The sequence below is a fragment of the Urocitellus parryii genome, chromosome 3 (assembly GCF_045843805.1).
Source record: "Urocitellus parryii isolate mUroPar1 chromosome 3, mUroPar1.hap1, whole genome shotgun sequence".
Classification (NCBI taxonomy): domain Eukaryota; kingdom Metazoa; phylum Chordata; class Mammalia; order Rodentia; family Sciuridae; genus Urocitellus; species Urocitellus parryii.
Window position 1 is genome coordinate 174,710,880 of NC_135533.1, and position 26,808 is coordinate 174,737,687.

Sequence of the window (26,808 nt, forward strand, 5' to 3'; positions counted from 1 at the left end):
TTCCTATACATATAACTCTATTTAATTATCACTAATGATTACACAATATTTCACCAGATGAAAATACAATTTGGATGGGCATTAGAGTTGTTTCCAGTTCTTTTTTTTTTTTAATATTTATTTTTTAGTTCTTGGCGGACACAACATCTTTGTTGGTATGTGGTGCTGAGGATCGAACCCGGGCCGCATGCATGCCAGGCGAGCACACTACCGCTTGAGCCACATCCCCAGCCCTGTTTCCAGTTCTTAACTGCTATTAGCCTAGCTTCAGTGAAGATGCGTATAAGTTTGCTAAGATACATGCGAATTTCTGTAGGAATTTTAGATTCCTAGATGTGGAATATCTGAGTCCAAGGGAATAAGCATTTAAAATGTTCGTAGATATTACTGAGCTGTTTTTAAAAAAATCAGTTTATACTCTTATGCCTAGTATATGAGAGTGTGATGTCTCCACATTCTGGCCAGAACCAAGTAATACTAGTCTTAATCTTTGCCAGTCTTATATTGAAACCACTTTAATTGTCCATCCTCCTGAGTTTTAAGTGTCTTAAGTCTTTAAGTGTCTTTAAGTCTTGACTATCTGTCTGTATCTCGCTGTCTTTTTTTTTAGTTGCAGATGGACACAATACCTTTATTTTTTTAATTTAGTTTTATGTAGTGCTGGGGATCGAACCCAGGATCTCACATATGCTAGGCAAGTGCTCTACCACCGAGCTACAACTCCAGCCCAATTTTAAGTCTCTTGACAGTTTTGGAGTCACCTATTTGTCCCCTCTCATACATGTCTTTTTTTTTTCTTTGTGGAAATTGTAAATAGTATAGAGGAGTATAACTGGAAAGTCCCTATCTTACCATAATAGTTTATAGGGTATCCCAAGAAGCATTTTGGATTTTTAACAGAGTGAGTTATGGCATTCTGTTAGCATCATTCTACGGCCCTGTCTTTCTGGTCCAGAAGTATAAGGAGGGCTCTGTTTTAGAAATGGACTTAATATGTTCGCTAAATACTACTTGCCTTAATTTAATCATAGACTAATTCACACTGTTAATTGATCTGTAGATTGCTAGTCTAATCTAATATATATATTACATCTAAGCATATTTAACATATACACAGTAGATGAGTATAATTTCCTTTTGATATAACTTTGTTTAGGAATGCTCTAATCCATACTATAGTGTTTCCTATGAAACAAAGGCTTTTCTTCTATACAGAGGTTGTAGTTATTTATGATAATGTTCATGTATAATGAGGCAATGGTAAACTATTTTTACTACCTGTATGTGTTAGATTTTAGCAGTTTCTGATCTATATGTCAATCAGGCATTTACTGTTTAATGAACTTGGCAAAGAACTTTTTTTCTAAGAACCTTAACCAATAGTCTTGAAGCAGTTGCCTGAATGAAGAAAATCACTGTGATTACATATTTATGTAAACTGTCAGTTTAATAATGGCTATTGGTTAACAGTTTCTATGTACAAATACTATGCTAAATCCTTTATATCATTTAACCTTTACTACAAACACTCAGAAGTAGGTACTGATAGTATCTTCAATTTAAATGTAACTGAAAGGAATCTCAGTTTAAGTAACTTGCTCATAGTCAAGTTAGAAGGTACTAGAGCAGGAATTAGAACCTTTGCTGTGTTCTGTATTCCATATAGCTCACTGAATGTGATAGTTTGGCCTGCTCTGTGTTAAATCAAAAGTTCATATTTACCATTCTAGAGTATAAATTAATTTATTGCTTCTGTATTTAAAGAAATTGTGACTTATGCCTATTGAAACTTTCTGACAGGAAATGAAAGTTTATAGATGGGAAAAGATGGTGCTGTTCAAAGTGTGATTTGGAAATAAAGGTTTGAAAATTAGTCTCTAGTCGGAATTAAAGGGAAAGCGAGGAATGAGAGACGGGTAAGCAAGAGATGAAAGATGGGAGAACAGGTAGAGATATACAAGAGAGTTAATTTGTCAGAGCTGACAAAAAGCCTATCTCTATATAGGAGAGAGAGACAAAAAGGCTTGAGTTCTGAGACTTTTATGGTGGAGGCTCAGGAATCAGAGCCAGGTGGGTCCTAATTTGGGCAGTTAAGGGTTGAGTTGGTGTAAGGGAGTGGGGAGCTGGCCTTTGGGTAGGAAAGCAACTTTTTCCTTAAAATGGCAGCTGTCACTTAAGATGGCCATCCAGATGCTAAGCAAGGACCTTATAGGAATAAAGCCTTGAATGTGATTTAGTTCAAGGAGTGTGTTTATTTATGAGAAATGTCATCTGAAAGAGAAATTTTATTTCTTACAATATTTAAATTAAACTTCAGAAAGAAAAGGAGACTTTTAACAGGTAGAGAGTGTGGCCAAGTGGAAGCAAGGGTTCTTCCGGTCCAAGAACCACATAAGCAAACCCAGAGGTCCAGGGCTTGTTTAGGGAGCTGCTAGTAGTTAGGCAAGGGTAAAATGGATGATTTTAGTAAGAGTAGAAGATCATTGTTAGTAGGGTGATTAGTGTTATTTTGAAAGACTTTGAAAGTTATCTTTGATTTTATTTTGAAGTCAGCAGAGGATCAGTAGCCCTTTTATGAAGTGAAACAATGTGTTCAGGTTTGTATTTTAGGAAATGAATTCAGTATCATTGTAGAGGGTGAAGTGTGGGATCATCTTGACAATAGTTGGGGGCCTGAGTTAAAGGAGAGTAGTGGGAAAGGAAAGGTAAAATGAAATTGAGATTGTTCTGAACCAGAATTCATAGAAATTGGTGACATAATAGATGCTCTGTGGGGTTATTTTCTTTTTTCTTTCTTTGGTGTGTGTGGGGGGGGTGGGGGTGGGGGTACCAGGAATTGAACCTGGGGTGCTCTACTACCAAGCTACATCCCCAAAACTCTTTTTTTTTTTTTTTTTAATTTTGGACAGAGTCTTGCTAAGTTGCTGAGGCTGCCTTGAACTTGGGATCCTCTTTCCTCAGCCTCCCAAGTCACTGGGATTATGTGACACCTAACCTAGTTGATATTTGTTATTACTGATAGCACAATAGCCCCTTGCCCCAGTTTTGCTTTCTATGGTTTTACTTACTCAAGGTCAAGTATAGTCCAAAAATATTAAAAGGAAAATTCTAGAAATAAGCAATGTATGAGTTTTAAATTGTGTGCCATTCTGAGTAACATGATGAAATCTTTCACAGCCCTGAGTAGTGTAATGAAATCTCTCCCAGTTCTGCTGTGTCCCATCAGGGATGTCAGTCATCCCTTTGTTTAACATACCCTACATTGTGTACACTACCACCCAGTGATAGTCACTTAGTGACCATCTGAGTTATCTGATTTAGTGTTGTGGTATGGTAGTACTTATGTTTAAGTGACTCTTGTTTTTTTAAAAAATATTTTTTAGTTATCAATGGGCTTTTATTTTATTTACTTATTTATATATGATGCTGAGAATCAAATCCAGTGCTTCACACATCGGTAGGCAAGCACTCTACCACTGAACTATAATCCCAGTCCCAAGTGACTCTTATTTTACTGAATAATTATTTCAGAGCATAAGAGTAATGATGTTGGCAATAATGATACATCGAAGAGAAACCATAAAGTACTTTCTTCAAGTGAAAAGGCAAAAGCAAAGAAAATTATATGCTGAGGTTGCTAAGGATCTGTGGTAAGAAGGAATCTTCTCTCTGTGAAATTGCGAAGGTGGAAGAAATTCATGCTAATTTTTCCATTGCACCTCAAACTGCAAAAGTTAAGGCGATGGTGCATGATAAGGGCTTAGTTAAAATGGAAAAGCATTAAATCTGTGGGTAGAAAATATGAACAGAAAACATGTTCCAGTACACAGTAACTTTCATATTACTGAGGTTCCAGGTATCCACCAGGAGTCCTAAAACAAGTCCCCCATGAATAAGGGGTACTGTTGTATTTATTAATATTACTACTATGCTTTTGCTGTGATTGGTTTATGATAGTCACATATTTATTCTATTTCCAATGGCTGCTGATTGAATTTCTGACCAGAAATACCGAGGAAATGGTGGGTAAATGACAAGATACATCTAGACTGGATATATTACACTCATGAAATATTTATTTTAAAAACTTCTTTTTTTAATCATTTTTTAAAATATTTATTTTTTAGTTTTAGGTGGACACAATATCTTTATTTTATTTTTATGTGGTGCTGAGAATCGAACCCAGTGCTTCACGCATTGCTAGGCAAGTGCACTACCACTTGAGCCACATCCCCAGCCTCCCAAAAAACTTCTTTTTTTAAAAAAAATATTTTCAGCTGTAGATGAACACAATATCTTTATTTATTTTTTATGTGGTGCTAAGAATCAAACCCAGTGCCTCACACATGCTAGGCAAGCGCTCTACCACTGAGCTTCAACCCACCCTTAAAATACTTCTTTTTAAGACCCATAATGCCTAAAGCAATTCTAAGACAAAAAAAGACAATGCTAGAGGCATCACAGTACTACTTCAAATTATACTAACGAGCAATAATAACAAAAACTGCATGGTACTGTCATAAAAACGTGGCAAACCCACACATCTGCAATTATCCAATCCTTGACAAATGTGCCAAAAGCATACATTTTCTGTGTAGAAAAGAGAGCCTTTTTAACAAATGGTGCTGAGAACACTCGTCATCCATATGTAGAAGAATGAAACTAGACCCTTATCTCTCACCCTGCACAAAAATCAACTCAAATTGGATCAGAGACCTTGGAGTTTGGGGCTGGGGTTGTGGCTCAGTAGCAGAGCACTTGCCTAGCATGTGTGAGACACTGGGTCCGATCCTCAGCACCATGAATGAATGAATGAATGAATGAATGAATAAAAAAGGTACATTGGGGCTGGGGTTGTGGCTCAGGGGTAGAGCACTTGCCTAGCACATGCGACGCGCTGGGTTTGATCCTCAGCACCACATAAAAGTAAATAAATAATATATATTAAAAAACATAAATAAAGGTACATCAACAACTAAAAAACATTAAAAAAAAAAAAAAGACCTTGGAGTTAGACCAGAAATGATGTAACTCCTAACTTTACACCAAAAAAATCAAATAACCCAATTAATATATGGGCAAATGAATTAAACAGACATTTCTCAAAAGAAGAAATACAAATGGCCAATAAGTATATGAAAAAAATGTCTTTTCAAGGAATTTGTGGTAGTTATGAGGTGTCTAATAGGCTGTTTGCTGTCCCTGTTTTTTTTTTTTTTTGTAATTTTGGGGAATATCTTTTAATTCCTGTCTTTTCATTAGACATGGCATACTTCTAGCATCATGGTATTCTGAAGTTTAGTTAAGGTAATTTATATAAAGCATAATACATAGGCTCTGGCACAAACAAATACTAGTTTTCTTCTAACCTTCCATGGACATGGAAATTAGAAGACCCAATTTTTTATTAGAATTGTGTGTCAGATAAGTGGCACCAGATAGTATATGAATTTCTGAAATAAATTTTTAGTTTACCTTTATTAAAGTTCTAATTGCTGTCTTATTGTTTTCATCATTGTGACTATAGATAGGTCACTTGCCTTAATTTGTCAGCCTCAATTTACTGATCTGTAAAATCAATAAAATCATTCCTGTTTCATAGAGTGTTGAGAGAAACAAGTGTAGTATAGGTATAAAATCACCAAACATAGTGTTGAATGGTTGAGATCAAAAAGTTTGAAATGGGGGCTGGGGTTATGGCTCAGCACAGTAGAGCGCTTGCCTCGCATGTGCAAGGCCTGGGTTTGATCCTCAGCACCACATAAAAATAAATAAAAGTTATTGTGTACAACTACAAAAAAATAAATATTTTTTTTAAAAATTTGAAATGTTTTGGAGGATCTTTGGCATGCTACTTAACCTCTTTGAGTCCTAATTTCTTTGTCTATAATATGGGGATAATATATCAACTGCCTCAGAAGATTGTCATAAAGATTAAGTAAAAAAAAAAAAACACATGCAAAGTAGTTTATCCAAGGACAAGGTATGCACTCAAAAACTGGTGGTGATTTTTATAAATTGTGAATTTCTTTTGTCACTATTGAAAAATTAACATTCTTTCTTTGGTTTGCTTTGGTTTAACCTTAGGTTAAAATTTTTGTATAGCTGAATTCTGTATGTTAGTGCTTTCAAGGTCTTAAAATCAAAATTTGGCCTTAGGGGAAGATGATTAGGGCTTATATTTAATCCATAAATGGAGAAAAATTTGCATGTAATACTATTACTAAATTTTAGTTCAAATTTTTAAAATAAATAGTGATGGTTTACTAGAAGCATTACTTAACCTGAGAAGCATATTGGGATATTGGGAATAGATTGTGTTTGAACATCTGAATCATGTGGCAGCCAAAAATGAGGAGCCTCTGCACTATTCTCAACCCTATAAGGAATTTTTTTTTCCTTAGTCTAAAGAGTCAATTTTCATCTCAGTCAAAATGATTGTTTCACAAATTGTATTGTTATTATTTCCATTTTTTAACTTTTACTCAGTAACTTTGTTTCTTTTTCTTTTTCTTTTTTAATACCTTTATTTTATTTTTATGTGGTTCTGAGGATTGAACCCAGGGCCTCATACGAGCTAGGTGAGCGTTCTACCCCTGAGCCACAACCCCAGCCCTCTTTTTCTTTTTCAAAGTAGAATTATTATGATTTTTAAAGAACTCTCCCATTGATATGTAAATTGTCAAAGCCTTGAGGAGTTAAACACTGTGGAATTAACTATCAATAAAAATGGAGACACATAAGGGGGATGGAGTTGTAGCTCAGTGGTAGAGCACTTGCCTAGCATGTGTGCAGCACTTGGTTCCATCCTTAGCACCACATATAAAAAAATGAATAAAATAAACGTCCATCAATATCTAAAAAATTTTTTTTCAAAAATGGAGACACATAAATAAAGACCAAGGTATTTTAAACGGTAAAATTATGTTCACTTAAGTGGTTGTGCCTAAATAACTGAAAAGGTCATCATAATTATTTTCATTACCTTATAAAGCATTGTTAAAAGTTATGAATGTTCTTCGATGGGGAGATGTACTATTTGTATTTTTAAACATTTTTACTGAATTTGTTGGCCAAATAAATTGTTTTATATGTAAGAAGTTTTTTTCCCCTAAATAATATCTGTTTTTCTATGTCTTGCTGATTTTGCCAATTTTTTTAAAGGAAATTTTTTATTTTTAGTTCCTCTTTCCCACTTCTTTCTTGGTGACTTTATAGATCAATATCTACTTTCCTTATGTTGAGCCCATTGTGTACATTATTAAACAGTATGCAAAGCTTTAAACATAGTGATCTTGTTCTTTTTTTTTAATTTTTAAAATTTTTTTCTCTTTGCTGAGGATTTTTATTTATTTTTATTTTTTCCCATGCTTTTATTATAATACAAAGTGATAGAAAATTTTTATAAAAGCAATAAGAAGTTATTGATCTTAGAAAATCATTGAACTATACATTGGTTCCATGACAATATGTTTTTTACATGGAAATAATAAATGGATAGGATATATGTGTCAGACTTTTTAGAGTCCTAGAACATTATTCATAATACTGTCACCGTCAGGTGATGAAAAATGTGAATATCTATACAAGACAGTTTCTTCATGTAAAATAAGATTAACAAAAGATTTTATCTTGACATAAACTCTTTTTTTAATTGTTGACACTTAAAATTTATTTTTTTATTATTAGTTGTTCAAAACATTACATAGCTCTTGACATATCATATTTCATACATTTGATTCAAGTGGGTTATGAACTCCCATTTTTACCCTGTATACAGATTGCAGAATCACATCGGTTACACATCCACGTTTTTACATACTGCCATACTAGTGTCTGTTGTATTCTGCTGCCTTTCCTATCCTCTGTTATCCCCCCTCCCCTTCCCTCCCCTCCTATCTTCTCTCTCTACCCCATCTACTATAATTCATTTCTCTCCCTTGTTTTTTCCCTTTCTCCTCACTTCCTCTTATATGTAATTTTGTATAACAATGAAGGTCTCCTTCCATTTCCATGCAATTTCCCTTCTCTCTCCCTTTCCCTCCCACCTCTCTTCCCTGTTTAATGCTAATCATCTTCTCATGCTCTTCCTCCCTGCTCTGTTCTTAGTTGCTCTCCTTATATCAAAGAAGACATTTGGCATTTGTTTTTTAGGGATTGGCTAGCTTCACTTAGCATAATCTGCTCTAATGCCATCCATTTCCCTGCAAATGCCATGATTTTATCATTTTTTAGTGCTGAATAATACTCCATTGTGTATAAATGCCACATTTTTTTTATCCGTTCATCTATTGAAGGGCATCTAGGTGGGTTCCACAGTCTAGCTATTGTGACTTGTGCTGCTATGAACATCAATGTAGCAGTATCTCTATAGTACCCTCTTTTAAGGTCTTTAGGGAATAGTCCAAGAAGGGGAATAGCTGGGTCAAATGGTGGTTCCATTCCCAGCTTTCCAAGGAATCTCCATACTGCTTTCCAAATTGGCTGCACCAATTTGCAGTCCCACCAGCAATGTACAAATGTACCCTTTTCCCCACATCCTCACCAGCACTTGTTGTTTGACTTCATTCATAATGGCTGCCAATCTTACTGGAGTGAGATGGTACCTTAGGGTAATTTTGATTTGTATTTCTCTGACTGCTAGAGATGGTGAGCATTTTTTCATGTACTTGTTGTGATCTTGTTCTTTATTTCTCCTAAGTGTCATCTCAATGATTTCTTTTTGTGGCACGCAAGGCTGTTACTCTATGGGTAGAGTTGTTTTTTGTTGTTGTTGTTGTTTTTTAACTCTGAATGGTGGTACAATTATTTTATTGCTGTTTTAGCTGATCTCCACATGGTTTAAGCTAACATTTTGTGAGGAGAATACTGACCTATAAATTATAGTCAGAACGTGTGTATTTAAAATACCACAGTATTTTATTTTGTCCCTAATATGCTAAAATATATGAAACTTGCATAAATGTGCAATTATTTTAGATACTAGAATTTACATATTTTGAAGTAATTAGAAACCTCTTGAAGTTGAACAGATTGAGTTTGGATAATAATTATCCAAGTAGGAGTCCAAGAAGAAAGGTACCTTACTGTGATTATATACTATCAGCAGGAAAAAAATAATCAGAATTTACTTGTTGATACATTAGTTTTGTGATTAGGGAAATAGGTTACTCTGCTCAGAATTAGAATTTTTTGTGGGCTTTCAATAGCCTCACCTCTTGAAATTGTAATGTTCTGATGATGTGTCTGTTTTTTTTTTTTTTTAGCTGTAGATGAACACAATACCCTTATTTTATTTATTTATTTTTATGTAGTGCTGTGGATCAAACCCAATGTATCACACATACAAGGCAAACCCTCTACCACTGAACTACAACCCCAGCCACAGTGTGTTTGTTTTTATGTTGCTGATATTCAGAAATCTAATTTACTTTGTTTTGAATTCTCAGTGAAGAATTATCACAATTTGGAAAGCATGTTTGCTGGGCGTAGTGGCACACACATATAATCCCAGCAACTTGAGAGGTCGAGGCAAGAAGATCATAAGTTCAAAGCCAAGTCAGCAACTTAATGTGGCCCTAAGCAACTTAGCAAGATTCTTTCTCAAAAAATAAAAAGGGATGGGGATGTGACTCAGTGGTTTAGCACCCCAGGGTTTAATTCCTGGTACCGATAACAATAACAACAAAAACAAAAAGTAAGGAAGCATGTTTAAGAAAGATATAATAATGCTACCTGTGTTGTATGTTTTGTAATGTTTCGGTTACATTTTTAAAACTTTCTCCTTCCTACCTTCTCTACTTTTGTCCTTCATAATCTTATCTCTGCTTGTATATAGAGAGATACAAATATTTTTTCTTTCTCCTTTTTGCCCTGTGAACTGGACCCACAAGATTTATTATACAGTGTCTGGAATGTCACTTGGAAAATGGGGAAAACATTTTGGCAAATTCATATTTACAAGATGTTTGAGTGAGAAGTTGACAAGTTTCATTGTAGTATGTGTGCAATTTCATTTTGGTGAAAAACATTCCAGCAATTTTCTGTATATTTTCCCTTAGCCTTTGAATAAAACTTGATATCCCCCTGCTGCCTTCAGTGGCACAATTTAAAAGCTCTAGCTTCTGAAATGTACAGGAACTGGAAAGGCTATGTAAATAAATAAATTTATATTGAACATGCTTATAAAGACTAAATATGAGTACTCCATGAAACAACTAAATAATTCGTGGCAAAAATGAACAAGTCATAGGTCACCCTCTTTCTAGTGACTCCCACTGCAGTTCATCCTACACACAGCTGCTAGATCACCAGAGCTGTTAGAATAATTTCCTCAAACAGTATTTTCACCAAATTCTTTATTAGTACCTTTTGTTTAAAGAATCTCATCTCCTTAGGTCAATGTTAAGGCCCTCTCTTCATAAAGTCATTCTATCTCTCCTTTTTCCACTTGTTCCTTTGTTTTTTGTTAACTCTCTGGTGCTGGGCCCTAACTATATATAAATGTACTGTAATACCTGTTCCTTCTCCTCCTCGCCTTTTCATTTCAATTACCACCCTCACTCATAATCTTAGCAACTGATTATGTTCTAACTATATTTCTCATCAGCCTCTCAGGATTTTGACATTTAATTCATACTCTTTTAATTTATTCTAAACTTAGTGTTGCCTTGAATATGATTTTATAGATGTGTGATTTTTTCAAGATGGGTGTCAAGTAAATGTTTACAGATTAAATGATTCACACTAATGTTAGAGTTAGATTGAAATTAGCTCTACGTATTCTAATTGCTTCAAGAAAACTTCATAAGTGAAGTGGGGTTTCATCAGAGGTTTGGAATCAGAGACCAGAGAGTGTTTAGTCTAAGTAGGGAAGGAAGGCAGTGTGGAAAGTTCTGTAGGAATAATTGTGTCAAGTCTACAATAACTATGAGACCATGGCAGTCTGAGCCTCAGTTCCTCAGTCTATGAAATAGAATGGTAGTATGCACTTTAATGTTGTTCTGAGGATCAGAAATAATGCATGTCAAATACCTGCATATAGCAGGCAGTCAGTAAATGGAAGCTATTATTGATTAGGAACTTGTTTGATTTGGCCCAAGTAAAGATTTGTAGATTAAAGGATGAGTAATGGGATTGACATCATGTAAAATGGTGGAGTAGGGGAGCTCCAGGAGTTAGTTCCTTCCCCAAAAAAACAACTGTTGAACTAGCGTGCATTGACTGAAGCAACTATTTCAGAACTCTGGAGTCTAGTCAAGCATTTGCAACATCCAGGAGAATGCTTGATAAAGAAAGGCTGTTAAGTTTTAAAGAATTTCACTGTTCTGGTGTTTTGCATAGTGGCTACAATCTCCCATCCCTCATTTTTTCAGTAGCCACAGGGACAGTGACCCATGTTTATGATGTGACTTGGTGGTCCCAGGGTGAGCAATAGGGACCTGGGGAAAACTGGGTTAAGAAACCCATTTTTTTATTCCCGAGGGGCCAGTACAGAAAATGGCCATCCTTTTACACCTGCCACCTACCCGACTGGAGTGGGTTACCTGGCATCAGACAAGGGGATTCAAAGAAAAAGAATTCCCCCACAACCCTGTACCTTTTCTTACTGGCTCCAGGTGTTTAAAGAAATCTGTTAGGTCATTAACTGTGAAGATAATGGAATAGACTTCAGTGACCACATACAACAAAGAATTTAGTCCTTGCCAAAGGAAAAAAAAAAAAAAAAAAAGGACAATAGTTTGAAAAAGTTACTAAACAAATGAATGTCTGCCACTTTCAAGTAACAAAAGCAGTCCCTGGGGAAAGAGGAGCCTGATTTTCAGAGTTACCACTTTATAGTAGTCAAAATGTACAGTTCTCAACAAGAAATTAAAAAGGCATACAAAGGAACAGGAAAGAATGGCCTATTGACTGCGGGGGCAGGGGAAATGTGATAGAAACTATCCTTGGGGAAGCCCAGATATTGAACTTACTAGATAGATACAGACTTTAACTCCCTGAAATATGCCCAAAGAGCTAAAGGAAACCATCCATGAAAAGTCAGGAAATTTCTAAACAAGCAGAGAATATAGATAGAAGTCATAGAAAGTAAAATAGCTGAAATAATTTATGGGTGGTTCAACCACAGATTTGAGTGAGGGAAAGAAAGAACCAATAGGGCTGGGGATGTGGCTCAAGCGGTAGCGTGCTCGCCTGGCATGCGTGCGGCCCGGGTTCGATCCTCAGCACCACATACAAAGAAAGATGTTGTGTCCGCCGATAACTGAAAAATAAATATTCAAAAAAAATTTAAAAAAAAGAAAGAAAGAACCAATAAACTTGAAGGTCGAGCAATTGAAATTGCTCTTTCTGATTAGCAGAGAGAAAATATTTGAAAAAAATGAACAGAACCTGAGCCACCTATATGAGCCAAACCAGGTATACCAATTTATGCATTCTGGTAATCTCAGAAGAAGAGAGAGATAAGAAAAGAAAAAATAACTGAATAAAGAATACTTGGAAAGTATTTTATGGTTTTAGCTTTTATATTTAGGTCTTTGATTCATTTTGAGTTAATTTTTTGTATGTGATGTGAGCTAGGGTCCAACTTATTTTTAATTTCTTTTTCTGTAATATAGGGATAATTATTTTGCATGTGTCTATCCAGTTGTCCCAGTACCATTTTTGTCCTGTCCTCATTGATTGGCATGTATTTTTGTTGAAATTCACTTGACTGTAGATGTATGTATTTATTTCTTTTAGTTCTCTTCCATTGATCTATATGTCTATCCTTACACCAATACCACCCTGTTTTGTTAGTGTAGATCTGTAATAAATTTTGGATTCAGGAAATATGCATTCTCCAATTTTGTAACTTTTCAAGATTGTTTTGCATGTTAAAGGTCTTTTGCCAATTTTGTATCAATTTGAGGATTTACTTTTTTATTTTTGTAAAATGGCTATTAGAATTTTGATAGAAATCGTGTTGAGAAGCTGCTTTTGGATGTGCATACACCTCTAATCCTAGCTACTCAGGAGGCTGAGACTGGAAGATCACAAGTTTGAACCCTGTCTGGGCAACATAGTGAGACCCTATCTCAAGAAAACAAAGCAAAAAAGATTGTGTTGAATCTTTAGATTGTTTTGTTTGGAGTAATACCAACACCTTAACAGTATTAATTCTTCCAATCCATGAGCATGAGACATCTTTATTTAGGTTGTCTTTAATTTCTTTATATAGTTTTCTGTGTTCTTAATATACAAATCTTTTATGTCCTTGGTTAAATTTATTTGTAGGTATTTTTTAAATGCTATTAAAAATGGAAGTGCTTTCCTTAATTTCCTTTTTGGATTGTTCGTTACTGGGCATATAGAAACAGCTGCTGAGCTGTGGGTGTAACTCAATGATAGAGCACTTGCCTAGCAAACAAAATCCTCAGTAATTTAAAAACACAAGTGCTTTTTATGTGTTGATTGTGTAAGCTACAACTCTATTGAACTTATTAGCTCTAATATTGTTCTTGTGGTTTCTGTGGGATTTTCTTTCTTTTTAAAAAAATATTTGTTTTTTATTTGTACACAATACATTTATTTTGTTTATTTATTTTTATGTGGTGCTGAGGATCAAACTCAGGGCATCAAATATGCTAGGCAAGCGCTCTACCGCTGAGCCACACCCCAGCCCCTTCTATGGGATTTTCTACATATGGGATCATATCATGTGAATATAAACATAGTTACTTCTTCTTTTCCAATTTATATTTATTTTATTTCTTGCCTCTGGCTAGAACTTCCAGTACATTGTTAAATAACAGTGGTAAAATTGGACGTCCTCATCTTGATCTTAGGGGGAAAGCTTTCACTCTTTTAGTATTGTGTAATAGGTTAACTGTGGGTTTTTCATAAATGCTATTTTTCATGATGAACAAGTTCCCATCTAATCCTAACTTTCTGAGTGTTTTATCATAAAAGAATATTACATTCTGTCAAATGCCTTATCTGCATAAATTGAGATGATCGTGTGGGTTTTCTCTTTCTACTAATGTGGTGTATTACATTGATAGACTTTATTAAGTTGAAGCACCTTGGATAAATCCCACTTTTCTAGGAGTGCCAGTCACTTTTCCAGCTTCGGTGAGTTCTAAAGTTGGCAAAATAAGGACTAGAGATGTGGCTCAGTGGTAGAACATCTGCCTACTGTGCATGCAAGGCCCTGGGTTTGACCCAGCTCTGGGAAAATAAAAGGGTTATTGAGTTAGGCCAAACAAAGATAAGAAACTTTTTCAGCCCTTCAGGTCACCTCCAAAAAGGTTAAAACAGACATTATAATTTGTGATTAAGGTCTGCTCTGCTCCCTCTGGAATACCAGGTACCAGGATCTCACACTAGCAATGCTGGTGGCTGACTTTAGGACTTCCTTTGTGCTGGAGAGAGGGATGGGACAAGGGTAAGTTAGGCCCAAAGCCTTCCTACGTTTTTAAGTTGTCATTTTCTTGATTCGTATTTGCTTGTTTGCTGTAAACCAGAGTTGGTTCTGATGGTTTTCTTGATTTTTCAGTGTTTCTCTGTAGTCACAGAAGCTTGAAGTTGCCTACGCTATTTTGCTGGTGATACTTTCTTTCATTTCTTTTTGATTTTAAAAAATTTCCTCCTTTTTCCCCCCCTTATATTTCTCTTCAGACATTGTTATATTTAGCCACACTTATGTTCCTTCTACTTTGTGTTCATTTATGAAATGTTCTTTCCTTTTTATTTCTATTTCTTTTTTGAGGTTTCTCTTTAAGAGTTTTATAGTTATGATTGATATTGTTCTTTTGTTTCTTAAATTATTTCCTAATAGCTTTTAGCTTGTTTTGAAATGGACTACAATTTTGATCTGTTCCCAAGGTATGTCTTTCAATTTCTGTAAGATGTTATTCTGCTCCTTTTTCTCTTTTTTCTTAAAATAACTGTATGAGATGTGACATTGATTACTTTTTATTGCTCACTTTTATGTGAAATTGTTTTTTCTGTACTTTAAAAGGAGGTCATGGTTCACAATAACTTTTCTAATTCACAGAGCTCCCTCTTCTGTTGTTTTTGTAAAATGTTCAAAAATATGGTGGCCTCCTTTTCCTTCTTCACTTTTATCTGGACCTTTTCTTTCTTTCTTTTTTTTTTTTTTTTTTGTTCCTGTCCTGCTGAATTCTGGAAGCTTTTCCTCATTGTAAAGCCCTATCTTGGGAGCCAGCTTTGAGTTCCTTCAGGTTGGTTTTAAGAGTTTACATAGGGACTGGGCATGTAGCTGAGTGGTAGAACCTGGCTCACCATGTATAAGGCCTTGGGTTCAGTCCCAGGCACCCAAGGGAGTTATCTGACTCAAACTATTCCAGCCTTTTATGGGGCTTGCACTAATTTGTTGTTGGATTGAGCTAGACCTTTTGGCTTACAGCTTCTCCTCTCAAACTGGCCCCCATACCATCCAGTGAATACCTAGTGCCTATTTTGATGCTCTTCTCAATTTTCTCATATGCCCCCCTTGCCTCTATGTGTGTCCTCCTGCACAGATACTGAAACTGTGTGGCTCTGTGCTTCTTGGTAGTTTTCCCCGTTCACTTGAAATTTGGAGTTTGTGTGGATACTGCTTCACCTACTCTTTTTGTAAATGGGATATTGGTTTGATCTTAGATTGTTTGATGTTAGATGGTGATTAAGGTAAATTAAAAATCTGTTGTAATCTGCCTTCTACACAGAATCCATTTTGTGTTCATATTTTGTACTCCGCCATGTGGACTTAGAGTTCATGGTGACCTATGGTATTTCTACTGTTTGTGCTTTGTCGTGAAGCATTAGCTTACCTGTTAGTGTTTGGATATTGCCAAATTTATCAACATAGAAAAGCGTTAGAAAGAAGCAGTATATTGTTATAACAGAAACAAAAAGTATTTATAAATTGTAGCAAAGTTAAAAGTAATGCAAAATGCAAGTGTGTTTGATAGCTACAGCAAAAACTTTCTGAAAGCCAGAAAGCAAATTATGCAATCTGGGACTGGGGTTGTGGCTGAGAGGTACAGCACTCACCTAGCATGTGCGAGGCACTGGGTTCGATCCTCAGCACCAAATAAAAATAAATAGATAAAATAAAGGTATTGTGTCCAACCAGAACTAAAAAAAAAAAAAAAATGCAATCTGAGTAATGCCATGTCTGTCATTGAAAGTAATCAGCAAATGACTGAGGAAAAATGACTATGTGACAGAGGAAATTCAGAGGATGTTGGGGAAGTTGAAGTTCCCTCAGGGGAAAGCAAGGAGTTAATTGAAGAATTAAATACTGAAAACAATGGAAAGCACTGTTGTTGAACTTTGGCTGCAAGCCACAAAGGATTTTATAAAAAGTTTAGGGTTCCTTACACACCTGCTCAACATCAAAGTGAATGGTGGCTATTGCAAACACTTAGAACTATTAGGGCATTCCTAGGCTGCTGGGAAAGAAAGATAGTTAAGACTTCAACAGATTTAATTTTTTTTTTCTTTAGTATGGTCAAAACTGGTTTCTTTTAAGGGGAGGGAGGAGCCTGATAGAGGTTTCTTGGCAAAGAGAACACTTCTGATTTGAAAGTGACAAAGGACCAAATAACATACCTATTTCCTGGAAATGTATCCAGGATTATTAAATAAGTCCTTTTCCAATCCCTTGTAAACAAGTTGACATCTTTAATAATAAATACAATAACTTCTATACAATATAATTTAATATTAACAGATTATTTTATAGATAGTACAAAATTATTATTTTTAATATCAGTCAGAACAACCAAGGGCATATATTTCTACAGGGAACTAAACTTAATGCATGTAGCGATACACAAATGCAGAGAGTCAAGTACATAAGTGGATTGATGTGATTGAGAGGGATAAGAGAGAAAAAGAAATGGAGTGACTGAGTTCAGAGAAGGAATCAGAAGCCAGATCATGTAGGACCCTAAAGGCTACAGTAGTCCAGATTTATGGAAGCCATCAGGTTGAGAAGACAGGAAGATTGAGCAAATAATGGAAATGATATGTTCAAGCTTAAATAAGAGGCTCATGTACTACGATGTGCTTTGAACAGTAATATAGATGTAAAAATGAAAAGAACCTGGGTTAGAATTGATTTATATTTTTTTAAATTTGAAAAGGTGTTGCTATTTTGGAGTTACATAGGAATGACAAATGTGCATGTATTTATTTGTTTTTCAATAGGTTTTTCGAAGCAGTACTGAACTATATAGTTCATGTACTTTATTTCTATTCTGTTCCCTTTTATTTTTAAAAAAAATATTTATTTTTTTAAGTTGGACACAATTTATTTATTTATTTATTTTTTAAAATTTATTTATATGTGGTGCTGAGGATCAAATCCAGGGCCTTGCACGTGCTAGGTGAGCACTCTACCGCTGAGCCACAATCCCAGCCCACCCCTTTCATTTTTTTTAAGCTAGTTGCAATCTACTAAATTGACTTAACCTACTAATGGATTACTACTTGAAGTTTGAAACCACTATAAATCTGGTTTAATCCCCTTATTTGAATTGTCCAGGCACACATTACTGAAAACAACTAAACCAGAATCTAGTTATTGCCACATTTACTAAGAATATATTTATTAAAAAACAAAAACAAGAAATAACTCCCATATACAGTAAATGCCAGTGCAGGGGAAAAAGTAAATAAATAAATAAGTGAGGATAATTGTTCCTACCTGAAAGTATTGCCTGTGCTTATCTCCCTGGTGTTAAATGTTAAGGCCTGTAAATTTCAAATGGCTCTGTAAAATATGAACACAATTTTCTTTATTAATAGTCTGTAATTAAATCTATAAAGTCTAGCCAAAGTAACAGTTGGTCTAGTTGAATTATAAACAGAATAAGTCATTTATAGACAGCCTGATAGCCTTTAAATTGTCACACAAGAATTAATAAAATGAAATGTCATTTTCACATTTGCTGTCAAATTGCTTAGTCTTTGTTGTGTTTCATTTTGGAAGAGTACTGTGGTAAGAGTGAAGGATAAATGAAATAATGAAGTTCAGCATGAAGTAATGGGAGAAACTGGCCCTTTTATTTCTATTATTGAATCCTTATTCAAGTGTTCCCTAGCTTTGTAACCTTTGGAAAGATATTTAGCATGCCTATAACTTTCACTTTTCTTGTTTATAAATGAAAGTGCACATACCTATACATTTATATAGAGAGAAATATGTATACATGTATGTATACATGTATGTACATGCACATACATATATTTAAGGCTAAATAAGGGCTTAATGGCATGAAGTATATTTTAATATATATTAGGTGTCTTCTTTCCATCCTTTCTTGGGAAGGAACTTCAGTGAAAATAATGTTGTTAGAATAAGTAGGACTGTAGAATGTCAAAAAATACAAAAAGAAAGGTGGTACATCTATTCTTTATTGGTTGTTCTCATCCTAATAAGTTGTGTGTTCCTAGTTGTTGTTAATTACTTTTATGATAGAAGTGATAGACTTCCTGTGCTGCCTCCTATTCCTCCCATCTTTACTGGGGATTAAACACAGGGCACTTTACCCCTGAACTATATCCTCAGCTCTTTTTATTTATTTATTTTTTTATTTTGAAACATAGTCTCACTAAGTTGCTCAGGCTGGCCTTAAACTTGAGATCCTCCTGCCTCAGCCTCTTGAGTAATTGGAATCACAGGTTTTCACCACTGTACATGGCTTACTCCTTCCCTTTTTAAAAAGGGAAGATTATCCAAGCAACGAAAGGCAAATTTGGGAGGCCAGAAAATAGTACTTTCATTGATGATTCCAATATTTTAGTATCTCAAATCTGCTTGATCACAAAGAATTTTTGAGGATGTATCAGTCTTGATAGCAAGTTATGTTAGATAATTGATAGCTATTAATTATAGGTGTAAGTTATGTTAGATAACTGATAGCTGTTAATTATAGGTATTACCAAAAACCATTTGCCCTTGCTTGTGCAATAAATACTGCTCCCTCTGGTTGGATCCAGTTACTTAGGAAAAAGATTGTAAAGTCTGGGTGCAGTGGAAAGAAAAAATTTTGTCTAGATGACCTTTTTAATTAATTTATTTATATATGATGCTGAGAATTGGACCCTGTGCCTCACACACGCGAGGCAAGCACTGTACCACTGATCTAGAACCCCAGCCCAACAAATTTATTAAGATACATTCAGATGCTATAAAATTCACCTTTAAAAGTATACAGTTCATGGGGCTGGGATTGGAGCTCAGCGGTAGATCACTTGTCTAGCACATGCGAGGCCCTGAGTTCAATCCTCAGCATCACATAAAAATAAATTTAAAAAAAAAGGTATTGTTTTTTTAAAAAAGTGTACAGTTCATTGGGTTTTCATTTTGTAGCCTTCACTGCTACTTTTAGATAATTTTCTTCACTCTGCCAAAATGCTTTTACCCCTAAGTACCTAGTCTCCCTGACAACCATTGTTTTTTGTAACCACTAGTGTACTTTTTGTCTTTATGAATATGCATATTCTGAATGTTCCATACATTTGGACTAATATATATGATCATCTGTGATTGGCTTCTTTTATTTCCCTAATGTTTTCAAGGTTCATCCATGTCACAGTATGTATCAGTACTTTATTCCTTTGAAATGACAAATAATAATCCATTGTGTGGATTTATATTTAACCATTCTTCAGTTGATGAGCATTGGCTTTTTCCTACTTTTTGCCTCTTATGAATAATGCTCCTATGAATATTTGTGTACAAATTTTTGTGAAGATGTTCTCAATTCTGTTGAATAAATGCCTAGGAGTTTAGTAGTTGGATCATATGCTTCATTTGTGGTTGCACCATTTTGTGTAGTTGGATTTTATTTGAACTATTTTTAGGGTTTTAATTTCATATGTTGAACATTAGCTGAAATAAGTTTGAATTGATGAGGGGAATCCATCTGAAAAGTTTGCAAAGTTAGAAGTGCTTATTTTTTAAAGTAGATTTGGAATTATTAATCTTTGGCTTTTTTTTCCCCCCAGTTTTATCTCCAAGACACTAAAAGTAGTAATGGTACCTTTATAAATAGCCAGAGATTGAGTCGAGGCTCTGAAGAAAGTCCACCATGTGAAATTCTCTCTGGTGACATTATCCAGTTTGGGGTAGATGTGACGGAGAACACACGGAAAGGTACGGGTATGGATCGATTTTTCCTATTATTTGTTTCTTTAAGATTGTTTCTTTGTTTTGTCAGTGTTACAAAATGTTACATTCTTTTACATGCTTACAAAAGCTATTTAAATACACCATTATATCTATACAGCAAGAAGTCAAATATCCTACTTCCCCTGTTGCTTTTCTAAATTTTAAATTCTAAAATATCAATTTATAATTTATATTTGTAATCACATTATGAAAACAGAGTGTTGAATCAGTTAGGAAACAGTTATTACAGTGACAGTATACCCAACTAAGATAAACTATAAACCATGGGGTATTTATTATTCATTTACTGAGACTTAATGAAAAGTCTGGAGGCAGATAGGTCTTATCATTTGTTCAGTTGACTCAGTGATATCAGGGTTTCAGGATCTTATGTCCTTCTGTACTGCTTCTGTAACTCTGTTTTGAAAGAACAATCTTTCACAGAACGCTTCCAACGTATTTTTTCTTATGTCCCACTGACCACACAGGTCACATATATAGATAACTATAGCTACAAAGAAGCCTGGGAAGTTTTTTTGCCCAGCAAAGGAGAGCAAGGAAATCTCATGACTGACATAGATCAGTTTTGATTTATCTTCTCAGGTTGTATGTGCATTGTTGTCCCACCCCTGCCTCACCCCAAATCAGAGTTTTGTTAGCAAAAAGGAAGAGCTAAAGGCTATTGAAGGCATGCAGTTAATAGTACCTATCACAACTATAAAGAAAAATTTCATGTCTTAGAGTTTTTGAAACTAGAAGTTCTCTAGCTAAATAAATGTAGATTGGTTTTTATTTTCACAATTCTAAAGCTTCTTGGCTCTATCTAGGTCACTATTTTGTGACCATGATGTTGTATGGCTCAATCATAAAACTAAATGGTTAGAAACCAAAAGTGTGCAGTTCCACTGTATTATTTTAATAGGAACAATAGAACAATTTGGCAAGTTTCTCCTTTCTGAACAAACTCTGATCTGGTGATATACTAAGTCATTAGACTCTGGTATTTTGCACAGTAGAGGTGAGCCTGATGGTGCTAATAGTGGTGAAGATGCAGATGTTAGTGTGTGTACATTCACACCCATATTTGTGTATATACATTCACTGGTATTGCAAAAGTAGTTAGGTTTTTACTGGGTTTTGTTGGTCTCCTTGGGAAGTTAATTTTTGATATTTGAGTTTGTACAGTCTTAGAAATTTTTATTTGCAGTTGTAAAACACAAAAGAAAGAGTTAATTTTGGTGCAAAATAATTAACTACTCCTACTAAAAGAACTTATGTATGACCACACCAGGAACAGCTGCATTGGATAGTCCTGTATTTGGTGTTATTATAATGTACCTCTCGTACCAAGTCATTCAACAAAGAGTAAAGCAGCCCAGCTGTGAGTAATCCACAGAGAGGTGAAGAATTTGATTACACTGTCTTTTTCTTCAAGGAATGTCTGTTACCTTGGCTTGTATTTCCCTAAGCGACTTATTAAGTGTTAATTGATGAAAAAAAATGAAGTAATCAAATACATTTAGGCAGTTTAGTTAATCTAAAGTAAGCAGAGCCTTTAATATGCTAACATATGTGCAGATTTCTAGAGTGATGGCCATTATAGAATGTAGCTCTTTCCAAACTTCTTTCCCACTTAGGACTGAAGAACATCTGTTTAGAAAATACTATAGCCAAGGATGACCCTGAAATTTAGGGATACTATTAGTGTAATGTCATTTCATCAATATTAGATTCTTGCAGGCTTCTTGGAAACTTCATTTATTTCCTTGATTAATTACTTATTTATTTATTGTGGTTCTGGGGAAAATTGAACCCAGGGCCTCTCATATGCTAGCAAAAGGTCTACCACTGAGCTAATCCTAGCCTTTGTGTTAGCTTTAAGGAATTAAGTAAAGAAAAATTTATTCATTTAAAATGTTGAGAGTTTTTTTGTACTGACTGGTTTAAAACAGTCAACATGTTATTCAGAGGATACGAGTATGTCACAAGTTGAGATTACCTGTTTATGCTTATGCCAGAAAAAAAGTGTGGATTTTTCCTATACTATATAGTACTATGATTAGCTTTATACTATTTGCAGATTTTCTCTTGAAACTATATAGTATTATGGGATAATCCCAAAATCAAAGAAGAAATCAAAAGGAGTGTTTTATTTTTTTTTTCAGAATTTTTAATTTTTTTTTAAGAGAGAGTGAGAGAGGAGAGAGAGAGAGAGAGAGAGAGAGAGAGAATTTTTAATATTTATTTTCTAGTTCTCGGCGGACACAACATCTTTGTTGGTATGTGGTGCTGAGGATCGAACCCGGGCCGCACGCATGCCAGGCGAGCGTGCTACCGCTTGAGCCACATCCCCAGCCCAGGAGTGTTTTAAACTGTATAGAAAAGAAAAGAAACTTTTTAAATTTTTTATTTATTTATTTTTAGTCATACATGATAGCAGAATGTATTTTGACATATAAAACATACATGTAATGTACATACATCAATCATATTGTCTATTCTATTCTGCTGTCCTTCCTATCCTCCCTACTCCTCCCCTCCTCTCGCATCCTTTCTCTCTATCCAATCTAATGTGACACATTTTTTTCTTTTTCTCAATACAACATCATATATGTATTCTGTATAACAATAAGGTTCTCCTTCCATCTTCTGTGCAACTCCCCTTCTCCCTCATTTTCCCTCCCACCTCTCTTCCCTATTTAGTGGTAGTCTTCTTCTCATGCTCTTCCTCCCTATCCCATTTTGAGTCACCCCGCTGTATCAGAGAAGACATTCGGCATTTGTTTTTTAGGGATTGGCTAACTTCACTTAGCATAATCTGCTCTAATGCCATCCATTTGCCTGCAAATGCCATGATTTGATTATTTTTTTAGTGCTGAGTAATATTCCATTGTGTATAAATGCCACATTTTTTAATCCATTCATCTATTGAAGGGCATCTAGGTTGGTTCCACAGTCTAGCTATTGTGAATTGTGCTGCTATAAACATTGATGTGGCTGTGTCCCTGTAGTATGCTCTTCTTAGGTCTTTTGGGTATAGTCTGAGAAGGGGAATAGCTGGGTCAAATGGTGGTTCCATTCCCAGCTTTCCAAGGAATCTCCATACTGCTTTACAAATTGGCTGCACCAATTTGCAGTCCCACCAGCAATGTATGAGTGTACCTTTTTCCCCCCGCATCCTCGCCAGCACTTACTGTTGTTTGACTTCATAATGGCTGCCATTCTTATTGGAGTGAGATGGTATCTTAGAGTATCTTAGAGTAGAAGAAGCCATCAAAAGACTACCAACCAAGAAAAGCCCAGGACAGGACGGATATATAGCAGAGTTTTACAAGAACTTTAAAGAAGAACTAATACCAATACTCTACAATCTATTTCAGGAGTTAGAAAAAGAGGGAGTACTTCCAAATTCATTCTATGAGGCCAATATCACCCTGATTCCCAAACCAGATAAAGACACCTCAAAGAAAGAAAACTACAGACCAATATCCCTAATGAATTTAGATGCAAAAATCCTCAATAAAATTCTGGCAAATCGGATACAAAAACATATCAAAAAGATCATGCACCATGACCAAGTGGGATTCATCCCTGGGATGCAAAGCTGGTTCAGTATACGGAAATCAATAAATGTAATTCACCATATCAATAGACTTAAAGATAAGAACCATATGATCATCTCGATAGATGCTGAAAAAGCATTCGACAAAATACAGCAACCCTTTATGTTCAAAACTCTAGAAAAATTAGGGATAACAGGAAATTACCTCAAAATGGTAAAAGCTATATACGCTAAGCCTCAGGCCACCATCATTCTAAATGGAGAAAAATTGAAGGCATTCCCTTTAAAATCTGGAACAAGACAGGGATGCCCTCTCTCACCACTTCTATTCAACATAGTTCTTGAAACACTAGCCAGAGCAATTAGACGAAAGAAATTAAAGGCATAAATATAGGAAAAGAAGAACTTAAATTAGCACTATTTGCTGATGACATAATCCTATACCTAGCAGGCCCAAAAAATTCAACCAAGAAACTTCTAGAACTAGTAAATGAATTCAGAAAAGAAACTTTTATATCGTAATATAGAAGTTATTTAGTCAAGTAAAATTTATAATCTTAAATTCCTTCACTATTAAAGAAAGGCAAAATAATGAGGGAACTTGACACTTAGAAATAATTAGAAAAAAAACAATAAAAGGCTGTGAAAAATAAATAATAAAGCAGAAATAATTGACAAATAGAAAACTCTAGAAGAAATAAACCCAAATGCTAATTCTTTTAAAACAAGCAAACAATGTGATTTATAAACCTTAATGCCTTAATTAAGTTCACGTACCAGCAGAAATATGCAGGGTGAGAAATGAGAATGGAGAAATAAACCAGATAAAAGATATAAGAATTTTAAGAGAATATTATATGTCTACCTATAGCAAAGAAAAATAAAACCTAGAGTAAACTGATGTTGCTGGGTTCAGTAGTACACACCTGTGATCCCAGCAGCTTGGGAGGACGAGGCAGGTGGATCGTGAATCCAAAGCCATCCTCAGCAATGGCAAGGCGCTAAGTAACTCAGCAAGATCTTGTCTCTAAATAAAATACAAAATAGGGCTAGGAATGTGGCTCAGTGGCCGAGTGCCCCTGAGTTCAAGCCCCAGTACCCCCCACACACCAAAAAAAATAAAATAAAATAATGTTATCCTAGTAAAATTATCCCAAGTGGAAAACCTGTATAAATCAATTTATTTGAAAGAGACTAAAAAGCTATTAAAGATTCACCTTTGAAAAGACATCATAGAGATTCACAGTTCAATTTGGTCTTATGTGTAAAAACAGATTAATTGAACATTATCTATCCCAAACATGGATTAAAAAAACTCTCAAAATCCTTCAAAGAAGTTAGCATATCATTAATGCTAAAATGATTAAGATATAGCACAAAAATTAAAACCATAAGTAATTTCACTTGTGATAATAGGTGAAAATTTTAATGAAGGTACTAGTCAGTTAAATTCAGAAACAAAGCTAGAATAAATAACAAAGTTGTTCTAAAAATACAGTGATTCAGTATTAGAATATCTGTCAGCATAATCCACTAAAGCTGAAAAAACATGTAACTGTATAACCAGTATTTATATAACTGAATAACCCATGGATGTTGAAAAGGCATTTGGATAAATTCAGGGGTTATATAAATTAATAGGGTGAAGAGAAAACTAATAAAAATCCAAAGTAAAATAGGATTAAAAATAGCAAAAATAGCTACAAAATATATGCACTAAAAATATATTTGCCTCTCTTTTTAGTAGCTTGAGCTCTAGGGTCCTTTGTCTGTAAACCCATCATTGTAAACAAATAGGCTTATATACTAATAGATTTTGTTGAAAAAAGAGAGAAAGCCATGAATTAGTCACCCAAATACTGTTCCCAAACCACAAATTGATAGAGTGTGAGTTTTATGGGTCACATACAAATCATTACAGTAACCCTTTGTTGCAAATCTTGGACCAGTTTGTTCTATAAACTTCATATATAACTCTGATCAGCTCATCATCCCAGATCCACTTCACAGATATTTGTTTCTCAGTTAAACTCTTAATGAACAAAAGGCCTGGTAAAGTAAGGTCATTGGTATCTTATATTAGCTTTGCTCCAACTACACTGGATTAAATTTACTTCCCACAATAGACCTTGCCTTTTCTGACCTTTGCACTTGCTTTTTCCATTCCTAGAAACCTTTCTTAATCCCACAAGGATAGATGAGGTACTTTCCATTCCCCTGTTACACCCCATACCCTTCACTTTTATGTATCTGCCTTCCTTATTAAACTGTAAGATATACAAGAACAGCTAATTGGTCTCCCCTCCTTATAGAATCTCCACACTCAGCCTGGCACATACTGCTTGCATAAATTTTAAAATGTCCCATGAATTTTCATCTACCATTTTATACAAGTTCTTTCTGGCATCTTAACCAAGATTTTGACAACCCTCTTCCTAATCTTCGGAGGCTAATGTGAGGACATGATATTGGCAATCTTATTATCACTCACAGTCTTTTTTATTCTGCCATCTTTCCTTAACCAGTCTAAACCTTAATTTGTTCATCTTAAAAAATGAAAATCATGGGGCAGGGGATGTGGCTTAAGCTGTAGCACGCTCGCCTAGCATGCGTGGGGCGCTGGGTTCGATCCTCAGCACCACATAAAAATAAAATAAAGATGTTGTGTCCACCGAAAACTAAAATATAAATATTTTAAAATTCTCTCTCTCTTTAAAAAAAATGAAAATCACAATCTTATTATCTACCTTACTGACTTGTGGTACGGTGTTTAATTTTCACTTTGCGGCACAATGTTCAATGTGAACATTTGAAGAGTATATATGAAGTACTTGACTTGGAACCCAATAGTGTTGTTGTTACTAAAGTCTTTGCAAATCATTTGTATAGTTATTGTTTGTCATTAAATTTTCCCCTCTTAGTAGATTCAGCTCTAGGGTTCTTTGTCTGTCTTTTGGAACCCATCATTGATCTTTTCAAAGTTACTCTTAATTTCCACTTTCCAAATGTTAAGGGAAATTACAAAGCTGATTCAGCACAGACTGCAGTAAATTTACCATATTGGCTAAGGGAACTT

The 26,808-nt window shown here is 34.9% G+C and overlaps 1 protein-coding gene across 24 annotated transcripts in view; it reads left to right on the plus strand.

Annotated features, from left to right (window-relative positions):
* Slmap (sarcolemma associated protein) overlaps nt 1-26,808 on the plus strand; it is a 149,603-nt gene that overhangs the window by 40,287 nt on the left and 82,508 nt on the right. For 15 of the 24 annotated variants that reach the window (XM_026388645.2, XM_026388658.2, XM_077796222.1 and 12 more), the window contains exon 2: nt 20,008-20,155. In XM_026388645.2, coding sequence (XP_026244430.2) covers nt 20,008-20,155 — 148 coding nt within the window. Of the gene's footprint in view, nt 1-20,007; nt 20,162-26,808 lie in introns of all 24 variants that reach the window. The other 9 variants (XM_077796216.1, XM_077796223.1, XM_077796220.1 and 6 more) reach the window with 1 other exon arrangement.